General features: G+C 41.7%; 1 protein-coding gene across 3 annotated transcripts in view; it reads right to left on the bottom strand.

Annotated features, from left to right (window-relative positions):
• The window catches only part of sntg1 (syntrophin, gamma 1), a 36680-nt gene extending 13579 nt beyond the window's left edge, over positions 1-23101 (bottom strand). For 2 of the 3 annotated variants that reach the window (XM_058066865.1, XM_058066866.1), the window contains exons 1-11: positions 22604-23101; positions 13833-14071; positions 12918-12971; positions 11843-11977; positions 8789-8845; positions 8609-8666; positions 8486-8529; positions 6460-6501; positions 6214-6316; positions 2171-2253; positions 1616-1746 (exon numbers count right to left, since the gene is read on the bottom strand). In XM_058066865.1, coding sequence (XP_057922848.1) covers positions 1616-1746; positions 2171-2253; positions 6214-6316; positions 6460-6501; positions 8486-8529; positions 8609-8666; positions 8789-8845; positions 11843-11977; positions 12918-12944 — 680 coding nt within the window. In that variant the 5' untranslated portion in view covers positions 12945-12971; positions 13833-14071; positions 22604-23101. The remainder of the gene's footprint in view (positions 1-1615; positions 1747-2170; positions 2254-6213; positions 6317-6459; positions 6502-8485; positions 8530-8608; positions 8667-8788; positions 8846-11842; positions 11978-12917; positions 12972-13832; positions 14072-22603) is intronic. The other variant, XM_058066868.1, reaches the window with a different exon arrangement.
• Positions 23102-24549: the final 1448 nt, after the last annotated feature.

The following is a 24549-nucleotide window of genomic DNA, read 5'->3' as shown; positions in this document are numbered from 1 at the left end:
AGGAGGACAATGTGGCATCAAGATAAAAAACTTTGTGGTCAGCTCTTTGAACCTACAAACACAAATAATGGGATATAATCCATCATGAGGAGGTTTTCAGGGGACATCTTTCTGGATGGACCCATATATTATATATCAGGATTTATTCTGGTCACTACGGCAATAAATGTATGAACACAAGATCCCAGACCAACCACATGATTGGTAACTACACCCACATGAGAAAGGTCAGCCAACCAAATAGTTTCTTAGATTATTTCTAGAATTATTTGTATTTATATTTAGCTTTGCACATGGAGTTTAGTATGAAACACTTCAACACAAACGGCTCAAACATTTTCAAAATATGTGCTTAATATTTATTTTCTTTTCCACTGTAATACTTATTTTTAAAGGGACTTTTAGAGTGCTTTTTTCACTTTTCTGACCTATAAATGTTGTTAGAATGTTGTATTCTCGTGTTAAACAATGCCAAAGTTTCAGATAATGAGGTTTGCACATTTTGGAAAGCAGTGGCTTGAACGCTTGGTTTTATAAAGTTTAAAAAAAAAAAATGGCTCGCTTTGATGTCACAGAGTGCCGGGCTTCCTCATATGGGCGTGTGCTGTAGGCCAGATACACTCTCTGCCCTCCCCAAGCTCTGCTTCTCTGTTCACTGTGTTATCAATGTCTACCAGGAAGTGTTTTTTCGGGTGTAAGGCAGAGCTAAATTTCTTTACAATTCCTAATGAGGCAAACAGCAGGCAGGAGGGGTTGGAGTTCCTGATTCTCTACTAGCAAAATAATAACATGTTAATCCGTCAACGGCATTTCACACTGGACTGTTTTGTGAAAATGGGCCAGTATGCAGCTGGACTAGCCGAAAAACTGTTGCTGAAGATGTAGCCTTTCCAATGTTACTTTATTATTATCAACTCCTATAGCATTTATCAAGCATTAAAACAGACTGTTTTCACGGAACGCACAAAATCCAAAGAAAAACAGCTGGAATAGGTGCAGATTCTGAAAGATTTATGTGGGTTATCATGTGTAGCTGCTTTTTGTTGAATCTTAATTTGGGTAACCATTGCATTTTCAATGTGCTTTAATCTGGTTTTATCATTTTTTGTAAAGCAGCTTTGAGTATTTTGAAGTTATTATTTTAAATGTAATTTATACTTATGTACTACTAAGATATTTTTAAGGTTACTGTTTTCAAAATATTTGTTTTTATCAAAACGCATCCAAATTTCCAGTTAAATGCTATATATGTTATGGATAATGTATTTGTCAGGCTTTCTATCATGCCAAACAATCTCTCTTAACTCATCTCCAGCAATTTTCCAGCTACTCTTCATTCCCTTGTTGTTAATTAAATCCAAAGCAGCAGATTGGTAAATTTAGTTCTTAATACATATAATAAACAATTGTGCTCCATTAAGAGTCAATGCACATACATATTGCAGTGGTAGCCCTCGTGGAAATGTATCCAAGCACAGCTTAATGGCTCAACATATCAAACAGTGTGTGTGTGTGTGAGTTTAATATGTCTGGCCAAAAGCAGATGATGACGACTGATGTGAAAAAAAAAACAACATGATGCTTCTGTGGGAATGTAACACTAGTTCTTTGTTACCTGCACACATCAGAGCCTGGCATGTGCTGAGAGAGGCGAGAGTGAAGCAGCGGTATGAGGCGGAGGTCCACCCATCTCTTCTCCCAGCGGAGCCCAGGTGATGTAGGCCACGAAGAACAGGACAGTGTGTCCTGCCGAAGGACCAAAACACAACCGTATAATTTTTTTAAGGACCTATTGCAGAAAAGCTAGTCTGAAGAGCCTTAAAAGCTACTGCAACAGGACAGGAATGCTCTGCTGTTTTGTGGAATCTACAGCAAAAATGGTAGTTAGCGATCCTTTATGTGAAATGAAAGGAGCGACAAGCTGTTTGTAGGAATCTGCATAAAAAATGAGAATTAAAGATCCTCGACATGACAAGAGTTCTGTGCCTACTGCAGAAGCGCGAGTCAAAGATCCTCTGTATGACAGGAGCACTGTGCTTTTTTATGACTCTTCTGCAAAATAATAGTAAAACATGGCTAAAGTATCCTGTAGAGTGGAAATAGGCTTAACACAGAAACTTCCTTCCCAGTTATCAGCATGCATAAACTCTGAATTGATGAAGCATAGTACCGTGTTGTTAGGATGGTAGTTCAAGTGCAGGCCACTATCACACAATGGAGATGAGGTCCCGCTGCTCTGGTCACTGGGGATGCCTGCAAGTACAAAAACCCTATGATATATCTGTGAACAAAAAAACCCTGATTTTTCTGGTAGGCTTCCGCTGCTCTGTGCCAATTTGCATTCAGTCGACCGTCCAGTCAACCTGGCCTATATAGGCTTATGAAAGGCTTTTATAAAAGCTCCCAAGTCTGATGACAGGATGAAGCTTTCCAATGCAAGAGAAATCAAGTGCGCCACAATGAGTTGTGTCATTTTGCTTCACTTTATAGTTGAGTCCCTTGATATGAGCAATGTGTCCTTTTGATGTTCTTATCTTATTAAGCTAAGTAGCATCAGGACAAACACACACACACACACACAAAGAAGCCATAAGTACAGTATAATACATTCGAACCTGAGTTAGTGTCAATCAGTTCCAGAAGTCAGAATCTAACTGAAATGAATGCTAACCGAATCAATATTCAAAATCTCAAAATAATATAAATCTAATTAAATTGCTCCAGAAAGTCAAAAATGTTAACACAAAACACGTTTTTACAGTCTTCCAATTAGAGATTTACATGCTTAGAACAATTGTAAATGCATATAAATGACGAATGAAAGCATAAAGTAAACATTTACGGTTACCTTTACCTAAGACGTGATTCTTGATGTGACTGTTCCCAGATCAACACAGACACCACCTTCCTGTTTTGCCATGAGTTGTTTCTTGAATTCAAGTGTTTTTCATCCCAATACTATAACCCAAAATTGAATCAAAGTAAGTTGCAAATGTTACAATGTGATGAAGAAAGTGAGAAACAATACTGAATTCAAGAAATAACTCATTATAAAACCCAAAGGTGGTATTGGTGTTGATATTGCTGCCACATTGTGTCTTCAATGTCTTCAACCTTTCATTCATCAATGTGGTCTTACATTTTTCACCAGCATATGAACAGTATATTTCAATTTAATGCTTGTTTGTAAATAAATTGCTAACTCAAATTTATTTTGTTTCACTCGCATTTCTTCTTTTATCATTTTGTAGCTCTACGACAAGGATCACCAACCCATCGATCACGAGCCATCTTTGGGACTATGTCCGTCCATCTCGAGAAAATTATTACATCAGTGCCATCCCCTGCCGGAGAGTGAACACGCCCTGTTAGCCACAGGTGTCCACATATTAATTGTTAAACTCAAACAACGTACGTACACAGTAACGCACATGTGCACACATGTGTACATATAAACACTGTGCCATCATAAGGCCTATATTTCCCTGGGTGTGCAGTACATGAATATGAATGTATCATGTATAGCATGGGACACTACATCCTGTACACAGATGTACTAAGCTACACAAACAGTCACATAATAGGATTGACATCATGTCGCATGCAATTAGGGCCAGCAGGCCATTGCTGCCTTATCGGTTAATGTGGCAGCAACAGACCAGCGCTTTGAGAGGGTTTGCGCCCGCATCTCTCCGGAGGGTCTCTCTCCACCTCCCAGCGATATAGCCATTAGCTCTCCTACTATGGCAGTCACCACTAGGGTTTTGCACTGCGAGCCGAATATTCCTCATCTTGCACACTTTTCTGGAGAGTCAGTTTCTTGTGAACAGTTCCTTCACCAATACTCCCCTGTGTTCAATCAACAACCTGGAACTTACACTCCAGACCACTCTTAGGTAGCATTCATTATGAGCTTGCTCATGACAAGGCAGTGCATAGACTCTGGCTGTAAGCAAGGCCAGTCATACTTTCAAGTATTGGCAGTTGAGAACAGCTACGAGGTGGCTTTGAGCAGCATATTCTGTAAAGCCATGAATGTCCACATTAAAGACAAATTGGCAGTGCGGGATGATACCACTTCCCTGGACGGACTTATCGACCTGGCCATCCGGCTGGATAACACACTGAGGAGGAGAGACCGGCAGCGTCACGTTGATATCACGGCCAATATTGACACAGATGACGAGGGACTGGAACAGCAGCCTCGCGGATGCCACCACCGCTGATCATTCCACGCTCCTTTCGGAGGTTCCCATGCAGCTGGGGTTCGCCTCATGACCCATGCGGCCATGCAGACCGTCGTATCTCAAGGTGTTCAGCGTGGCCTGCTCGCTGTTTATTGTTATTATATGATAATGAATAATGAGACACAGCGCAACAGGAGACTCCAAATGGCAAGAACAACCTCAGATGGGGAACTCCAGGGCTGATGCTACCTTTTTGGATTTTGGGTTTGTCGAGCATCAGCTTGTTAAGAGTTAAACTGTAGGCTCCCGAGGAGGCACAGTCCTTGGATGGGAACCCTCTGGCGGTAGACACGCACCAAACCAAGAGTTTTTGTCACTCCGCCTATCTGGTAACCACCATGAGTCCATTCGATTTTTTTTATTATTCCCTCTCAGTCCGCGCCTGTTCTGCTAGGCTTAACTTGGCTCAAGCTTCATAATCCTGTGATAGCTTGGGGTAGGGCGAGAATAGATAGTTGGAGCACTTTTTGCCATGCCAACTGCCTTCACACTCCTATTGAAAGGATCAATTTGTCGGGCATCCCTACTGAGTATTATGACTTCAAATAAGTCTTTTGTAAGGACAGGGCCCAGACTTTACTTCTTCATCGACCATACGATTGCATCATCAAGCTGCACCCTGACTCTACTTTACGCCCGAATGTATAATGTCTTGGCCCCGAGCAAAAGGCCCTTGAAGAATATATATCTTCCTCCTAGGACTCGGGCCTTAGTCGGCCTTCCTCGTCTCCATTGGAACTGGGTTTTCTTTTGTCAAAAAGAAGGCTAAATCTTATGACTACCGAGGCTTCAACGAAATCACTGTTAGAAATTGCTATGGGCTGTCAGAAATGGACTCAGCATTTTTGGTTTTACAAAACTCCAGAATTTTTTCCACGGTTGAACTGCACAACGCCCATCATTTAGTGCGGATTAGAGACGAGAAGAAGGCTTTTAATATGCCACACGGGCAATTTGAATACCTGGTAATGCCATTCGGTCTCACTAACGCTGTCGCAGTATTCCATTGCCTCCTTTACAATCCTCAGGGACATTATTCATATATTTTGCTTCATTTACTTGGATGACATTCTTATTTTTTCCAGAAATCTTCAAGACCCAGTTGGCAGTCGCTCAGAGATTTTGGTATCCTTGACATTGGCTGATGTCAAAGAGTTTGTTTCGGCCTGCTTTGTCTGCACTAGAAACAAGTGCTCTCACAGTCTCTCCGTGCTTTGGGATCCGAAATCCAGCTAATGCTGAATCATGACAGATGTCTCACATACGGACTGTGGATGATGGGCAAAAATCCCTCCCCCCCCCCAAAAAAACAACATGAAGTTGTTGACTTATATGTGTTGGTTTCATTTTGTGCAGCGGTAGATTAGTGTAAGTGTGGGCCTTGTGCAATTTAAAAAAAACATTCATGGTGTTTCCTAAACTCCCTGTAAATATGCGCTGATTTTGTTTTTTGACCTCCTATATTGATGAACAGTTGCGTTAAAATGCGCAAGAAAGTCAGCTGTGTATGTGTATATAAGGTGTGTTAAGATGCAGAGTTGCGCAGACAGTCTCATTATAATGTATGTGTCAGTAAGAGCAAACAGGTAGCGACAATTCTAAAAAAATAAAAAAATCAATTAAAAAATGCAATAAAAAAGGCTAGCTCCAAATCTCTTGTTTGCGGTCCAAATGTAGTTGTAGCAGGCTGCTACAAATACATGAATGTATGGGAAACACTGCATTTATCCATGCAGACAAGCAGGTGGTACCAAATGACTTCTCTACAAGTGAGTTATAAAAGCACCTGCAACACCTGCTAACCCGCAAACAACAGCCGGCAGATATGATGCTAATTTTCAGATAATTCTGATCAATAATGTAACAGCTAAGTAATATGATATCCTTAGCTAAAATACTTTATATGGGAAAATATATTCAGGGTCCTCTTATGTTTGCTATGTTTACATTTTTTTTATTTACTTACACGTGCAATCCTCACACAGAGGCAGTTTAAGGAAGGCTGGAGTCTTCTTGAGGAAAGAAACAGTCAGAGTGACTTCTTCACCAGCGTTCCTCAAAACCTGAACCTGGAAAACAACAATGTTTATTATTCATGCTGCAGGAGTTTCTAGTGACATGTTGTTACAATAAAACCATGATAAAAGATGAAACCTAGAGTTTATGTATGAAAGATGCAAATCAAAAAAGCTGATAGGGGCCGACAGCTTACCACTTCCTCATGGCGATAGCTTCTCACGTTTATTCCATTTATCTGCAAAGAACAGCACAGTGCGAGTGTAAATACAGTGCTGCTGCTGGCAGCTCACCCTGCTACATGATTAATGAAGCCAGCACTGAAAACTGTGAGCAGGAAATTTACGTCCATCAATACAAAACTTGATATTTATGGCTGATAAGTGATGAATCACCAACATAGCCAGCTTTTCTTTTTGGAATGAACAGAACCTGCTAACTTACATCAATATTATTGTCATTAGGACTTGTATTTGTCGGGACTACATATTTCCCTCGACAGGTCATAACTCAACTGTTTTCTTAATTAAAGCTTCATTTTGAGGGCTAATGAATCAGTATTCCAGCAAAGGTTTGACAAAATATATAACATAAGCAGCTTAGGTCACATGGAATCAATTTAAATCTTCTATTTCTGTGCTCAATCATCCACACCAATGATATCCATCTTAAAGTATATCTGAGATAGATTCACTGGCAAAGCAATAATTCTATTTTAATTTGAGGGGAATCTGAACAAAGATCAAGAACACTATTGATTTTGAATGGTGACTGCAAAAAACTAATCTGTCGGCAGCAATTATGACACCATTATGCAGACTTTTGGTCGTAATTTAAAGTCAAACCAAGGGTCCTACTGATTTTGAAGGACATCTGTCGCAAAAAGGGCTGCACGATGGTCGAGTGGTTAGTGCGCAGGCCACACAGCTATGAGACCTGTGTTCGATTCCATCTTTGTGTGGAGTTTGCATGTTCTCCCCGTGCATGTGTGGGTTTTCTCCGGGTACTCCGGTTTCCTCCCACATTCCAAAAACATGCTAGGTTAATTGGCGACTCCAAATTGTCCATAGGTATGAATGTGAGTGTGAATGGTTGTTTGTCTATATGTGCCCTGTGATTGGCTGGTGACCAGTCCAGAGTGTACTCCGCCTCTCGCCCCAAGACAGCTGGGATAGGCTGCAGCGCCCCCGCGAATTAATCTGTCACAAAGAATGTAAGGTAGCTAAGAGCAAATGTTACATCGCTAGTTCAGTGTTGTCAGGATACAATTTTAAAAACAAAATGAAGTATTGTTCTATGTCAAAGCAGGAATCCTATTGATTTTTTTTAAGGCTTCCTGACAGAAGATAGCTGAGGTAAAAGGTCAGATTGGTTGCTACTTGTTAAGAATCAAAGTTCTGCTAGGCAATCCTTTGAGTAATTATCAGAAATGTCCGATATTGGCATGAAAATGAGACATGCAAGCATATTAAGCGCTACAAGGGCAGTATGTCCATGAAGTGGAATTATTTCCATGTTTTACATTTTGCTCTGAGTCATTGCCAAAATTATATAACTAAAAGATAATGCAGTTTCATGGTTGAATACGGCCTCTTATTAGTTAGTTAAAATTAGTTAATGAATTAATTAGTTAAGAAATATGCATAATATGCATATTTACATAATATGTATTTTCTTCCTAAATTAAGCATTTCAAGCATAAAACTGGCTAAAGGAAGTAAAATACAAATATGAGGCATTCAGTACACATTCAAAGATGATATGTAGTATTTCACAGCAGTCACTAGGTGTAAGGTTATCTTCAGTTAGACACACAAATGCCAGTCTTGATTGTGGAATCATTTCATATTTGAATGATCTCACAATAAGCACAATAATCCCCAATAAAAATACACTGCACACGCTGCAAAGCAGCTACACATCATACTTAACAGGAAAAAGAAAACCACAATAAGAGCACAAAAAGGAAAAGGAAAACCAAAATTATAGTCCATCCTGTCATGCCAAACATGACTTTAAGTGCCGGTTATGGAAAGGGAGGGTAAAGGGTCTTTCTTAAACCATTCTAATTTGGGTTAATATTGGTGTCGGTAATGAAGTGCCAGACAATATTGAATATTGATAAAGGCATTATCAAGCCTCTGTGCTTTCAACCAATCAGTTCACTGCTTGCTGTTATTTTGGCAAGGCAGACTGAGAATATTCTCATTTGTGTACTTTACCTGCAGAATACTATCACCAATGAAAAGCAGCCCAGAGAGTTCGGCTATGAAACACAGAAAAAAAACAAGATTAAACATGAGTAAAGTGTGTACATAAGCCAACTAGCTAAAGCTACAATATACCTTTTTGTTCTTTGGATATTTTGGATATCACCACAGGGATTTTATGCTCCGCACCGCCCTGTGAGACATATTAGAAGAAACAGAATCAGCGCCACAAAACACCTGAAGCCGTAAGACAATCAAAAGACTTGCTGTGGCTTCATTTAGGAGAGAAGTCTCACCAGCAAATACCTACATTACCTTGATGCTAAGGCCAAATCCTCCGATCGTCTGTCTCCGGATCGTTACAGTCCTCTCCTGGAAGAGAGGCAGTCAAGAAGGAAGAAATGACTTTAAGATAAGGGAGGTCTGTGTCAATAAGAACTTTCATGTCGCTGCACTTAAATGACTTTTTACATGTCTGAGTTTTCTGGGGCATCTCATTTCCTCCTTGTTTTATTGTTTTAATTTACCAGCAGTTCCAGCTATCACCTGTTTGGAAAGAACGCCTGCCAACTTTTAGTCAGAGCCGACTGTGACACTGTTGGAGCCCTGCGTGATCTCATTTCTCCAATCTGTTGTTATGCGGCTAACTCCAGATCACTGAAGTGTAAAAATGACACCGCACTCTTATTAAATCTTTCCAAGTAATAATAACAAAAAAAAAACCCAGAACTGTGCAACTGCAGTACATATATTCCCCAATTTTATGTTGTTGTATAACAAATAACAGCGCACTGATGTGTGAAGTGATTCCGGGGGCCCGCACACAGTGAATTTATTGCATTTTCCTTGCTAGCGTATTTCTTTTTCTTTATAGATGCTCCCTAAGCTATTGTCTCAAGGCTGGCTGAGTCTTAACTTTACAAGAAAATTTAAATCTCTTAACTCCATCTTGCTTCAAAATGATACAGTGGAACCATTAAAGGAGGTCGTAGAATGTGTACATCAACCGCAACCTTCTGGAGAAATATGCCTCTAAAGATGGAATTTGAAGATTTGTGAGCGCATCAAGACATGAATTCTGACAGTTTTGCTCTTAGTTATTATTCTCACAGAAGGAGTAGTCTCTGTTAGGGGTGTGACTAGAAGAATTTCTGGAATACATATTTGAATAATTTTCCACATTCCATTCTCCTCCGCTTATCCGGATTGTGGGGGCGGCAGTCTAAGTTGGGAAGCCCAGACTTCCCGGTCCCCGGCCAGCTCCTCTGGCGCCACCGGGAAGACACCAAGGTGTTCCCAGGCCAGCTGTGAGACATAATCCCTCCATTGTGTCCTAGCTCTGCCCCGGGACCTTTTCCCGACTGGGCATGCCCTGAACACCTCACCAGGGAGGCGTCCGGACTAAATGCCCGAGACACCTCAACTAGCTCCTCTCAATGTGAAGGAGGAGCGGCTCTACTCAGAGCTCCACCCGGATGACTGAGCTCCTCACCCTATCTGTGAGGGCGAGGAAACTCATTGCTTATTTGCCCCCCATCTCTTTGAGGCCGGGCTAAGCGATGGGTGGATTCAGCAGTTTTGATGGTATGCTCTGGCAATGTCCTGGGGTTTCACCTGGATGCCCCACTTTTGTGTGATTTTGTGATTTTATGTGTGGATGTAGAAAGAAAATGTACAACTGAATTGGCAACTGCTGTGACCTGGTTTAATAAGCTCTGATTCTTCCAGCTCCTTTTCAGACACGTGTAGCAATTGTGCATAGTTTATATGTGATGCATTTCAATGTAACACTGTATGCATGTTTGAAATAAAGCCAATCAAATACGGACTTTCTCATTCCACTTTTTAACATCCTATTAGTACAATTAGTGATATTAACAGTGGTTAACTGATTCACTTGATGAGAATAGCATTGCCTCCATGCTAACATAAAATTAACAGTGGTTAGCCTCTTTTTTTTTTGTTAAGATTTATAACACCTTTGTCATTCACAGTGGAACCTTGGTTTGCGTCATGAATCAGATTCTCATTGCAAAGGTGCTAACCCAATACATTTTTCCCATGAGAAATAATGTTCCAGAATGTCAAGAATGTTAACACAAAACGTGCTTTTATAGTTTTACAATTAGAATTTGACATTACAATTTTGCAGAAAATGTAAGATGAATACATATAAATGATAAATGGGAGAGGTAGGCCTAAATGAACATTCAAGGTTACTTTTAATAGTAAACATAACCTTGGTAAATGGTCTTTCGCTTCTATAGCACTCTTCCACCTCCAAGGCGCTCTGACACTGTTAGCACATTTACCCACTGAAACAGCAACTGGGGGCTCAGTATCTTGCCAAAGGATACTTCAACATGAGGCTCGAACCCACAACCTTCAGATTGGGAGACGACCACGCTACCAACTGAGCTACGCCGCCCCACCTTAAATGTCCATGTGTCCCTTGTCAATTTACAATAGTTTTATGCATGTAAAACTATGAAAATATATTTATAGCTGACTTCCAGTTGCGGTTACCATTTTTTTTATTTGCAATGCAATACAATGCAAAAGGACATTTTGTCATAAAACTACATTAATAACACCATTGGACTTATGCTGTGTATTAATAACTCGACAAGATATGCGACATATTGGACACTAACCAGGAAGTGTACGCAAAGGCAAAATTGGAGCGTTTCAATGTTAAGAGAAAGACATGCAAACTATGTCAGACGCTAACTGAGGTTCCACTGTATTATTAAAGTTGAAACTTTTTATGGCCCTGTCCACAAGGAAACATTTATTTTCTTGGTGTACTGATAAAAATATGCATCCACACTGAGTGTGATTAGTAAACACCCGACAGACAGAACCACACAACAGCAAAACTATAGAAGAAGAAAGAACGCATGAGCATAAAGTCCATCAGCTTCAATTTACCAAGGCTTGTTTAGACTGATGACGAAGTGGAATTACTTCTGCAAGTCAATTTTGGACAGTAATACAAAACATGGATGTCGATTCGGGTCAGTCATGGCAGTCGCAGGATTTGGATATTTTGTCGGCTTGTCACTTCTTCTACACAGCAACGACAAATGTTTCAAAAAATACCCTTTCACACCAGCCAAAACACTGTTTCCTTGTGGATGAAAGGCTGAACCCATAAAACACTTTCGGAGTGGACGTCCCTTTAATGTGATATTAACAGAAAAAAAACTATTGTTTGAGTTATTATGTTCATATTGTGATAAAAAGGCTATTTCATTCTGATGATACTTTGATGACAATCGTTACTTGTTTACTATGACTATTCCTATCATGGCACATCAGCAACACACACATTGATACAGTGTGTGAGTAATGTCAGTGATTACTTACGCTGGAATAGAAAGGTTCCCCCGACACACAGATGACATCTTGCTCCTGAATGGTCAGAATATCTTTAGCCAAGTGCAGTCGAATATTAAACGGCTCCTCATTACCTTCTTGCATCAAATAAATCCCAGTCTTTGTCTGCGAACATTTGGAGAGATAACATCATTCATCAGGCCGCGCGTCGCTAAATTAAGTGGCCATGAAATGAAATGTCGGCGACAAGTTGCAAAAATGAGCATGGAAATGTAGGCAGTCTTTGCTCTCTTGCTTGTTGTCGTAAATCCACACAATCCTTCAAAGGAGAAACTTTTGATGTGTGCGGCTAACAAATTAAGAAGCTGTGAAATTGAGAGGGCTCTGTTGTAATTTCCCTGCATTACACAAGCAGGAGGACTGTGCGTGTGTGCTTCCAATCACGCATATAAACATGCACATTTGCATACATTTGCATACTGCCATCGCTCCCCTCCCTGGCTAATTACGATGCCTGTCTGCCCTTGACTTAAAAGGGTCTAAATAAAGGAAGCACCTTCACCTGACAGGACTACTAAAAGAAAAGGAGCCACTGGTGTCAGCATCCTCGTCAGCAAGGGACACACCAGTCATCACTTAACAAGGCAGCGCTGCATGTTTGCAATGCGTTAGCTCCACTGCAGGTCAGTTATCTTTCACTGGTAATGAGGAACCTCGGGCCCGCAGCTAGCTGCGACATGAAGAATGGAAGAACACTGGCACTCTACAAAGACGAATGTATGTCTGTGAGGGCCATTAAGTCGGCAAAATGAGGGCACCGCAGCACAGAGGCGGGGGTCAGAGAGCACCACACATGGATGAGCATTGGTGACCTGTGGTGGAGCTCGCATTGTTCATAATTGGCCTCATCTCTGCCTCATATCGCTATCACCATGCTCGCCATACATACCATTATTATCTCCAATAACATGCATGCTTATTTACACTGCAAGGACATCTCCTGCCAAGCATACGCTGATAAATATATCCAGACATAAAGTGATGCCACTGCGGAAAAAAAACACAAATGCTCCCCATTCACAGGGATTGATTAAATGTTACAAACCTCTTCATTTGAGGTCTTGAAATCCATGTGCTACCGTGCAGTGGTAGAGGGATGCTGGAAAAGGAGACAAACACAATAGATTTATAGAGTGACTGCAGTAAAAAAAAAAAAAAAAAGCCTACGGCCAATTTAAAGTGGCAATGTTACCGTCATAACATTTATAACGAGTACTGGAATGCATTGAAATGTACGCCTCGACACTCATTCTAGAACAACTAAATTGGCACCGCCAGTAATTTAAAACACTGCACTGGCTTTTGCTGAAGTATCAGTAAACTGATAGCAGTTATCATAATCAAGAAAACAAACGAACATGTGTCAACATTCATTTTTAGTTAATTAAATGCCACTTTTATAAAACAATGTTTTGTCAAAATGCTTTTTGTAGTAAAAAACTGACGAACTAAGTAATTGTTTGTTGCTTCACATAGCTGTCTGTACATTCACACACGTTTAATAAAAATGTCAGTCTGAAAGGGAAAAAATACAGTGGCAAAGCTGGTAAAAGCTGTCTAGTACTTTTTATGAATGCAACCTGAAATAATGTTTATTTGGTGGACCAAAAGGACCATTTGATGTTTGTTTGTCGCTTTGCACAACCATTGGTCTAATCACACACATTGTCACATCCATTTACTGCTCAAGCACTAGTCGAAAAATCCAAAATCGGAGTTCATTAAGCGACAAGGAATAATTGATGCCAACAAAGTCCTTATAAATGTTTGAAGCTATTCTTCCATATGTTGAGGATTAGTAAGACAACGTCACCATTAAAGTTCCATGCCACCACATCTGCTTGAGCAAGCCTCATTTGCATCGACCGCTCAGTTTTAATCAGACATGACTGCCACTTGACTCGACAAGCAGCGCGGAACAAAACTGGTTTCCCCACAGCCCCCGCAGTGGGATACTTACTTCACTAGAAAGGCCCCCCCAACTGTTTTGATGTTGAGATCAGGCCATCAAACACCCAGCTGATCCCAGATCAGAGGGGGCCTCCCCGCATCACTGTGGCACTCTGATAGCGAAGGTGGCAAAAGCAGGGAAAGAGAGCGATTCTGTCAACTCTCGAGGGGCCTGGCTTGGGATGGTGTACATCAGGGTATCATTCCGATGCCGCTTACAGGTGATGAGCTGCTGCAGAGCAAAATGTCCTGTGAGGAAACAAGACTGAACGTTGTTGATTCAACATTTCAGACTGTATGTGAGTGTGAAGCAATTCCCACATAAAAAGTGATTCAGTCAGGAAGAATCCTTTAAAAAGGCCTGGCTTGTAATACCATGTCAACATGAAATTAACCCTTATTCTTACATTCTGTTTGCAAGCACACTACAAGAGGCACTGCTTGTTAGGATTCAGTGTTGGCTACACGCCACCCTTCTGATGAGCTGCAGTGTTGCTTTACACACATACAGTGTATTTCCTGCATGAATCATCCACCTCTGATTATTCGGCAAGAGGAGCCTTCATATAACTTGCAAATGTATTTGTCTGAGTCCCATCTGGACCAGGAACGAGCAAGAGGAAGACCGGAGGGGAATAAAAGCTGAAATTTAAAGCGTTGACCTTCAAGCAAACAGCCCAGAAACAGACTAAAATATTAATATTGTGTTGAAGTTAAACTAAAAAGCTTCCTCATAGGGAGGTTACGTCTCTACTCTGCTGTAAGAAATACATCAGGTGTGTTTTTATCAAAGATAATTATGACTCTTAGCTATGCAATACACGGCTGATAGCTGTAAAAAAATTCATAATGTAAGTGGTTTATTTTGCCAAGAATATCTTTTACCGTGGGCTGCACGGTGGTGGAGTGGTTAGCATGCAGGCCTCACAGCTAGGAGACCCAAGTTCAATTCCACCCTCGGCCATCTCTGTGTGGAGTTTGCATGTTGTCCCCGTGCATGCGTGGGTTTTCTACGGGTACTCCGGTTTCCTCCCACATTCCGTAAACATTCTAGGTTAATTGGCGACTCCAAATTGTCCATAGGTATGAATGTGAGTGTGAATGGTTGTTTGTCTATATGTGCCCTGTGATTGGCTGGCGACCAGTCCAGGATGTATCCCGCCTCTCGCCCGAAAACAGCTGGGATAGGCTCCAGCACCCCCTGCGACCCTCGTGAGGATAACCGGTAGAAAATGAATGAAAATGAATGAATCTTTGACCACTAATTTGCAGGAAAATAAGCATTTCAAAATGCATGTTTTTTGGCACGGTTAAATAAATAAATTGTCCACTCAGTTTTTCATTGTACTTTTCTTACAGTTCATGTTCTTGTGGACCCAATCTGGTGAATCGTCTCGTGAGTTAGGTGTCTCGTTAATGCTGAGCATTCTGGGTGCATTTCTGAACAAATATGGGTCATTGTCCTATCCAGGCTTATTATGTTGACATGGACTATGCTGCATTCACTGTTCAGTAAACCAAAAGCCATGCCAAAACAACAGCCCTAAATTCTGCTTCTGTGATGTTTATAATGGTTTATTGATCAGGGTATTAATCATTTAGTTAATGTGTGGAGTACCTGGCAGCTAGCTCAATAACTAACTTTCCACTCTAGTACACTATGATGTATACAGAGCATGGGGCAGGAGGGCAACAGTGATGGAGCAAGCCAGTGATGTGTTTTAGTGTTTAAGTGCACAGTAGCAGCAGAAGCAGCCGTGTGTATGACAGATGTGAATGAATCCTCATATAAAAATAAATGGTCCACCTGAAAAATTTCTCAGAGACGTCCATATGCCCTCGGCCGGCACATCTAATCATCCCGTCCTCTTGTCTCTGGATGTAAGAGCCCTTTTGTTGCCTTTTAAGTTGAGTCAGCGTAACTCCTTTTTTTTATACAAGCACTCCATCAGATATTTGCAGCGCCACCAATTTGCCAAAGCCTTGTTTCTCCAAATAGTGCCTCTGACACAATGGAGAGGAGATTGGCTGAATGATGCGGAGATGCTAGCGGGACATCTCCATCTCCGAGACTCGATGATGAATGGACGCTTCTCCTTGGAGACGAGGCAGCTGTCTGCAAGGCGTTCCAGAAAATCAAGTTTTACTGGTAAATGGATGCTGGCTTCACTTCCTGTGTGTTCTACTAGCTAGAATAGACAGCGTGTGGTAGCAGAGAAAGCAGATATTATGGCAGGTATTTAGTTATTATGCTAGCTCATACAGTTCATTTTCTATTTTAAGGGGCCTTTGTGTACATGTGTCAAAATGTGTGTGTGTCATGAAGCTCCTGCACTCTCCAGGCCACATGAGTGATGGGCAGAGCAGTAAATTAGTGCACTCATTTATAGGCTGAGCTCTTGGCCTTCCTGTCTGTGATGTATGCCCTCCGCCGCCAGATATCAACTTGAAACGTGTTGCAAACTTGACATGCAAGGTGACGATGCGCCTCTGTCAGCATCTTTCTCCCACAAGACAAGAGACTGCATTTTTTTTTCCTTTAAAGTCCAGTTAGGCTCTTTTCCCACGCTTGGCTTTATTCCGGGACGCCACGAGACACAGCAGCTTTGCATGACTCAGTAAGTCATCATTTGTCTTCCTGTGGGTTTATATTCAGACTGTCACTTCATCTTCACCCTTAAACAAGCTGCTCGTGCCTCTCTTCGCCACGCCCACCCACACACCCCTACCTTGATTGGACATAGGCCTGTCATGGTAATCAATAAATCATTTAACAGCACAAGAAATGATTTTGACATATGTATGTGTGTTTGTTTTCCTCCTCTCTTTCCGCCAAAGAGTTGGATGACAAGAGAGTTCACTCTATGCATTTGTCTAAGCACCTGGGCGTGTTGGTTCTATAGCAGAACAAGCAAGTGAATGAACCCTCCCGTCAGTCATTCAGTCTCTTCCTGCTCTTTCAGGAAGGAAGTGAGCCGCTAGACAAGCGCTACCTAGTGCACACAGAGTGCTGCAAGTGAGTGTTGTGAGGAGTAACAAGCAAGCAAACGCAAACCACTGACAGTACAGTCACTTTGAGGGTAATGACTCACCAACTACAGTGATTTGAGGCCCGAGCCATGTGAAAATACACTGCAAACATATTGAATAAACAGGGGAAAAAACATCTTTTAAGGGACTACCCGTGTTTAAAAAAAACTCTGGTAGATCCACCAAATTGCGGTGGAAAAAGGCTATTAGCAACTCCACACATTCATGCATGTAAGACGATGTACATAAACTATATAATGCTACAGAGACGACTGCTTACTTACACAAAATAGGACAACTGTGATGACCACTGTGATGCGACAGTGAGCCAGTGTTAGAAAAAACTCTCTGAAACCGAGCATTCAGAGGCATCCCACTCTTCTTTCACATCCAAATGTGCAACCCTCATTAACTGAAACTTTGCCACAGTTTCACACAATAATACAACATTCTAAACATTTATAGGTTAGAAAAGTGGAAAAAAACATAGTAAATTCTCTTTAACTAAATAATACAAAACATAGCAACACCTCATTGTGCATGTACAAAACTAAAAAAAAAAAATTACACCTCATTAAAACATAAAAAGCGTATTGGACTGGCGACCAGTCCAGGGTGTACCCTGCCTCTCGCCTGAAGTCACCTGGGATAGCATGCCCCCGCAACCCTAATAAGGCACTGAATCACAGAGTAAATAATATTTCGCCAACATTAATATCACAATATAGCATTTGTGCGATAATTGATTAAAATACATCAATGAAGAATGAATGAATGTCAATGAAGAAGGTAAAACTTCAGCTTTTAGCACACAAAATTGAACAACCATTGAAAAGATGCCCCCAGAAATGTTTTTTATGCGAAAACATTTAAACTATGATGAGAAAAGCCATCACTTTATCAGACTCCAGATGAGCATCAACACAAGATGACAATTCCCACAGGAATGCGTCACAGGCTGCTATAATTGGCAATTCTAACAAAATGTTTGGGAAAACTGCCTCTCTGAAGTTGCGCAAAACTTCAACTTTCAGAATGCTGTTATGGGAGATGTCGGCAAACCTCACACTTCGGTCATTCCGTATGCAGGGTTTACATTTCCAAAAAGAGCGCATCAAAATTAGAACTTTATTCTTGTAAGATTCATAATAGAATTTGTAGCCTTACAATGCTGACAGAACACAACAATACTTGGATCTCGAACAATGACAGTCATGATATCTGAGAGACAACAATGTTTTGGGATTTTTTGACAGATGTCTGTAGCTAACGGGATCGGACAACTAAATCATCTTATCTAACACAAAATCAGCACAAAGCCTTTCTGTGACACTAAATAGCATCATCATTTTTCCTAATTACACTGCATCGCTGCATGAATGGATCCTGAATGTAACGTAATGTGCATACAGTTTTTATGTGAGGGAAACATCAGTGAGGCCGGAGCAGTCGATAGGCGATGGCGGAGCCGGGAAGCGGCACCATGCTGCGTATCGACTTCTTGAAAAGGATTTTAAAAGGCGGCGATGCTGAACGCTGAAGACGAGGACATGTTGAAAGAGTGGAGGGACACATCTGTTCACCATCTAAATGTAGAAGCCTTCAACCATCTCTCAATTGCCACTGCAATTAATGATGAATACAAGCTGTCTGACGTGGAACCACTAATCTCAGGGCGTATACGAAGCATACATTGAAGATTTTATAGATGATAAAAGCAGAAGACAGAAAGTTGTTGTTTGTCTTTCTTGTCAACGACTAATGATAATTTAAGAACCTGAAATGAAACTTTAAGAATTAATTCTAGCCTTGAATGGCAGCAGCTACTTGTCAGCAGGGTCATATTTTAATGAATCTATATTTTAAAAGATTACATAAATACTTCATTCTCATTTGGGAATCTGACTTAGTGGAACCTTGAATGCACCATGAGCTGCTCCAATTTGGGATTCTAAGAACATATTTGAAAAGAATACACCTCTAAAGCAGGGGTCCCCAAACTTTTTCCAGTGAGGGCCACATAACTTTTCCCTCCTCTGATGGGGGGCCGGGGTCGGTCTGTTTGTTCATGTTCTAAGACTGGGGCAAAGTGAGGTTGTAGTAATGTTGCTCACAATAGGGGCTACCATTTCCAGTTCTATAACAGAAACAGCACCCTGTCAGAAATGTACGTGCTTTACCGTTTTCGTCGTGACACCGGTTGTACCGCAGCAAAATAGCTGAAAGGAGTGGTGGTGAGAGGATATGCGTATCTAGGGTCGCGTATTGTTCAGGGGGCCAGGTCAAATGTGGAAGCGGGCCATGTCCGGCCCCCGGACCCCTGCTCTAAAGTTACCCCCGCTCTAAAGGGCTTGGGCCACAAAAGTTCTTAGACAATCTAAGCAGTTTTCAGCTACTGTAGATTGTTTTGTTGTCAACAGTCATTAACTACATAAAATGTGATGAAATCATCATTGTAGTGAATCGTTTACCACAAGGAGATTTCCCCTACTTATTATAAATAAAAACATATTTCTATCTGCGATTAGATGTGATTAATTGTGAGTTAAACTAAGCTATCGGCGCTAGCTAGTGTAGATGCAGTAGATGACGATGTCATTACATCTTGACAGCTGAAGGCAAAGGTGTACTGTCTGTAGCTACAGTTTTAAAACGACATGAAACAAACATTGGTGCCGTCATTGAATGTCCCCATTTTGCATCAACACTTAATGTTAAAAATATTCATTGTTGGGTGATCCGAAGCAGCCAAATAGAGCAAGCAAAGGACGTAAAGCATTGCCTGACTTGAACATAAAGGCTGCAATACAATTAACCTCTTTGCTACAGTATATGAACGCTTTTGTCCTGAGTACCTTTAATTTCACTGAACAGGCCACACACACATTACACGTTTTGTTCTGCTATCATAAGCAAAATTGCAATCTTGGTTAATTGCAGCTTGGGGCTATTTGACTTTTCACAGGTTGAGTGAATTGCCAAAGTTCCAACGCTTACAATTTACAACGCACAATACTGCCTTCCATCAAGGCCGAAGCTGCAAGCAGACAGCGCTACTTTAGCAAATAAGAACACTCTCTGCATTTATCAAACGTGACCTGAAATTGTCCAGGCTGGCCCACTCGCAGGTTGTAAACGACGGCAGTGCAAAGTGCTGGCTTCAACAGAAATGTTTATCTTGGGAGGTTGTGCTGTAGCCATGCTAAGCTGCGTGCTAAGCGACTGTGTATAATCTATCTCCTAATTGCTTCTCTTGGGGTGCTTCTCAGTTACGTGTCACTCTCGGCGCCCGGGCCTGTGTTGCAGTCCCTCAGTACGCTGGCCACATGCAAATCAGGCCTGTGTCTTCTCCTCCTCCACTCTGTGAGAGTTGACGGTTTCGCTTCATTAAGCACAGGTCCCCGCTTAGCCGGGGCTAATGGCTTCCTGGTTGCATGACAGTCACTTTGCGGCCACGGGTGCCACAGAGAGACGCATATGTCGTTGCTTTTGATCGTGCTGCTTGTCCGTTGAAGAAAGCAAGAGGCAAGTTCAACATCTGGAGGGTGGCCTGCTATAAAGCCACCGCAGACACACCAGAACATTTTTCTCTCAGTGGGGGAGCTCTGAGTTTAGATGGTGATGAAGATGTCCAGCAGTGCAGCCTCCTAGCGAGAGGGAACAGCTCACATATTGGAGTTTTTTTTTCTTTTTTATGCTTTAGTTGGTGCTCACTTCCAGAGCCAAGAGTACAGAAGGAGTCCATGACTGTCCTTCATGGTACATCCACTAAAGTAACCCATAGGGATGCTTACTTGGCTCCACGGCTTCTGTTTGTACCCTTCCCAAAGCCAAACAAGCCTCCATCTTAATTATTCATCTTCGCAAGACACGTAAAATGTTCATAAGACTTCATAAGACTTCAATTCACAGCATTATCGCCGCGCATGTTTTTCATTTCTTTGGCTTTTTGTGGTGTATTTCACAAACTTCTGCTTCTTTCTTTCTCCTACGGCTTTTCTCTTCAGGGGTCGCCACAGCAAATCAATCTCCTCCATCCAACCCTGTCTTCTGCATCTGTCTCTCTCACACCAACTACCCTCATGTCCTCCTTCACTACATCCATAAACCTCCTTTTTGGGCTTCCTCTACGCCTCCTACCTGGCAGCATCCTTCTACCAATATATTCACTATCTCTCCTCTGGACATGTCGCAACCATCTCAGTCTGGCCTCTCTGACTTTATCTCCAAGGCATCTAACATGTAATGTCCCCCTGATGTACTTGTTCCTGATCCTATCCATCCTGGTCACTCCCAATGAGAACCTCAGCATCCGCATCTCTGCTACCTCCAGTTCCTAAAATATCATATAGCCTGTCGCAAAAGTTGGACGGCATTGATGTGAATGATGCTGGTGATCATCATGAGAATTCAGTACAAGTTAAAAGTTAAAATTCTATGTGTGTGTCTTTTGTTTATTTTTTTAGGGATTTTTCTCAACATCAATCCCATTAACTGGATTGCCCTAGTGCATGACTCCAGTGCACTCCCGTTCAGTGAGCAGGATGTAAAGGAGAATGTTAGTCAACTTGATTCACAGTATTGTCTCTGAGTATGTTTTTAATTTTTGGGGGGCTTTTTGTGTGTTTTCACCAACATATCCTAAAACAACCTAACCAATCCCAAAAGTTGTATTGATTTGTCCTTAAACCTGAACCTATGCTTTTTTTTTTGGCTTTTTCTGTGAGCATTAGATGCAGTTGACTCCTATCAGAGAAACTTGCCCAAAATAAATCAGTGGTCAACGAGCCTGTCCGCTTTGTGTCCTCCGACTAGTTGACGAGTCTGAGTGACAACACTGGGAATATTCCAGCATCCATAATTGATGCGTACATTGGCTGCTTCTAGATGATGCCGCCAGACAACCTATCCCACTTGGATATTTAAAGCGATTAGCTAGAGTCTGGAATTTTAACGAGCCAGCGGGGGGTTCAGAGGTGGTGTGAGGCAACAACTGATTATTGAAAAATAAAGTGCAAATGAGCTCTTTTTGTTGAGTGTGTTTTCTCCCTATAAGTTATTGATCCGGAGCTGTAGCTGTATAGGCTCAATTTCTCGTTCCAATTAGATCCAGACTGGGACACTTTGGGGTGACATATTGGGACGACACGGGCACTGTTTTTTGATTTAGGACAGAACGAACTAAGACTAGGGAGGGCACGTGTCAATAGCATAGTCTTTGTGAGACCTCCACTACGTCAAACTGATTGCTCCTGACCTTTGACCCCCTGATGGTCAAGCTCATCTCAGCTCAGCTTAGCTCAGTATTGCTTTCCAAATGAGGAGGGAGGGGATAAACCTAAAATCGTGGATTTTGCAACTCCCAGAGGGAGTCTTAAGACACAAACCCTGTCAGCTCTCATGCGTGCAGCCCATCACCGCCGCCAAGGAGGAAAGCGAGCCTTTATTCAAGCACACCGGTTTAGCAACATAAATCATGTGACACACCACAGATTCTAGGAGCTTTGGACAGCTGGACTGAAACATTTCTCTGTATGGATTTTAAGCACACACACAGCAATGAGTGTTACCAGCACACCTATGTGATGCTCCTTTATCCCTCCCATGACATTAGAAGCAGTGCAGCATTCAAGATAAGTGTGTGATAAATTGAGGAGTGGTGCCTTTAATGTGTGTTGAGAATAACAGTCATAATACTTAACGCCCCATTCTTCACGTCAAAATCCATCAGGGCGAACAAAGCAGGCTTACCTGATTGAACAGGTGCTGACGTCTCTTTAAAAAACACTGCCTTCCCTCTTTATTTCAATGCATGCAACGGGTGTTCATCTGAGTGAAGCCACAATGAATCCCTTGTGGCAGCATCGCCCACATCCCGCTCCACACGGCTCTGGCGAGAGATGGAAGCAAGAGGTAAAAAAAAAAAAAAAGACAACGTAGACGCCAATTTTAGTCCATTATTGCCGGCTAAAGAGAGACGTTTCGAGGGGGTCGCTCTCCGTCAACATCTCCGCCGCCCTCTGCTGCCTCGCATCGCGCCTCCGACAGTCGACTGAAGCCGGTGATACTGGATTGGCGGTGTGCTACAGTCCGGTCCACTTGCTCGTGCTCGCATTAGTCCGCATGTATCACGAGTGTGAACCGTGACAGCGCGGGTCTACTTTTTTTCTTGGTAATCCTGCGCAGTTTGGGGACGTTTGGCGCTCGTCCCACAATCACAGGCGCACTAAAGACGCGCAAAGAGCTTTCTCTAACACCTCACACACGCACACATACTGCGGTTCTGTCTGCGTGTGCGTGTGCAAAACACTATGACATATCTCACATGTTAAGGTTTTTTTTGGACATTCACACTCTTGCAAGCATCTATACTGACAATTTTCCAGAAGCATTTGGATCATGACAGTGGGTTTAATGGTTTTAAGCTTTAAGAAGTTTCATCATCCTCCATTTTATGTAACTTACCTCAGGGAAATTTGCCCAAAAGGCCCAAAAGTATTTTGAACAATGACAGTGTGGAAAAGCATGACAATATGTATTTGATTGTGTAAGCTTGTACTCCTGAACCAAGGGTGTCAATTTGTCAAAAGATCCACCCCTGCCGTGTTACCTGTACTATTATTCTTCTGGCAAATACACCACATACACCCATAAAGTTTGCCTCGTAAATCGGACTGGCTGGAAATTTCTCACACAGCTCAATGCACTGCACAAAACACCTGCTGGAACTTTAGTGTGTTATCACCACAAAATTTGTACACACCACCCGGCGACTGACAAGCATATGTGTGCAAAATTTGAGCAAGATTGATTGAAAAACATGGCCGCCATCAAGCAGAACTCTTTGCACAGGAAGGGGTGAGTCTTGATATAAGTGATTGAAGATTTGTCTAATGATTATAAAATGTTGTATTGCATGTCACTGGAAATGACATACTATTTTAATGTAATTTTACTTGGTAAAAAACATACGTATGTTATGTTGGTTATATACAATACATTTCTCTCCTTCAGTAACAGTGCAGTACATATATAGTAATGTACTTCAGAGAATACTGTACAGAGAAGCAAACAAGTTTTCCCTGTGGAGTATCTTATTTTGAAATTCTCCGTTAAGGGTCACCTATAGTTGTCCTGCAGCTTCTGGGGATGCACGCCAAGAGAGGGATGGTGTGATGCTATAAATACATGTGAGCGGATGATTCTACACTTTTCAACAACAGCAGCATTTCAGTGAGTGGGAAGAGGACTACTGTATAATCTTAACATATTGTTTATCCCTCCAATTAAAAACAGGAAGCCGACATTACCTGGACACAAGCTTGTTAATATAGTACAGAGAGTGCATGGAACTATGATACTGAATAATAAATCACAGCAAATCCTATACTCTACTGTACCAATCCCTTATGTCATGCCAATATGCTCCATAGTGGCTGCATGCAGGATGACATCAGCGCAATGTGATTGGATCAGTTTCTTCACATGTGCTATCATTTCACTCTGACTTTGCGGCTTTTTATTATTTATTTATATTACTCTTGGTGGAGGTTATTGTTAATAGCTGCAGGGAGGGACGGTCGCACTAATTACAGCACATGAAACGTGCATGCTTTGCATGTTCCCACGCATGACTGTGTTTACCACAAGCTTCTATAGTTTGGGGATTATTACCAGTGTTGGTATTCACTTCCTCT

This window comes from Doryrhamphus excisus, chromosome 3 (genome assembly GCF_030265055.1).
Source record: "Doryrhamphus excisus isolate RoL2022-K1 chromosome 3, RoL_Dexc_1.0, whole genome shotgun sequence".
Classification (NCBI taxonomy): Eukaryota; Metazoa; Chordata; class Actinopteri; order Syngnathiformes; family Syngnathidae; genus Doryrhamphus; species Doryrhamphus excisus.
The sequence above is the reverse complement of the archived record's forward strand: the minus strand, read 5'-3'. Positions and strand labels throughout refer to the sequence as shown.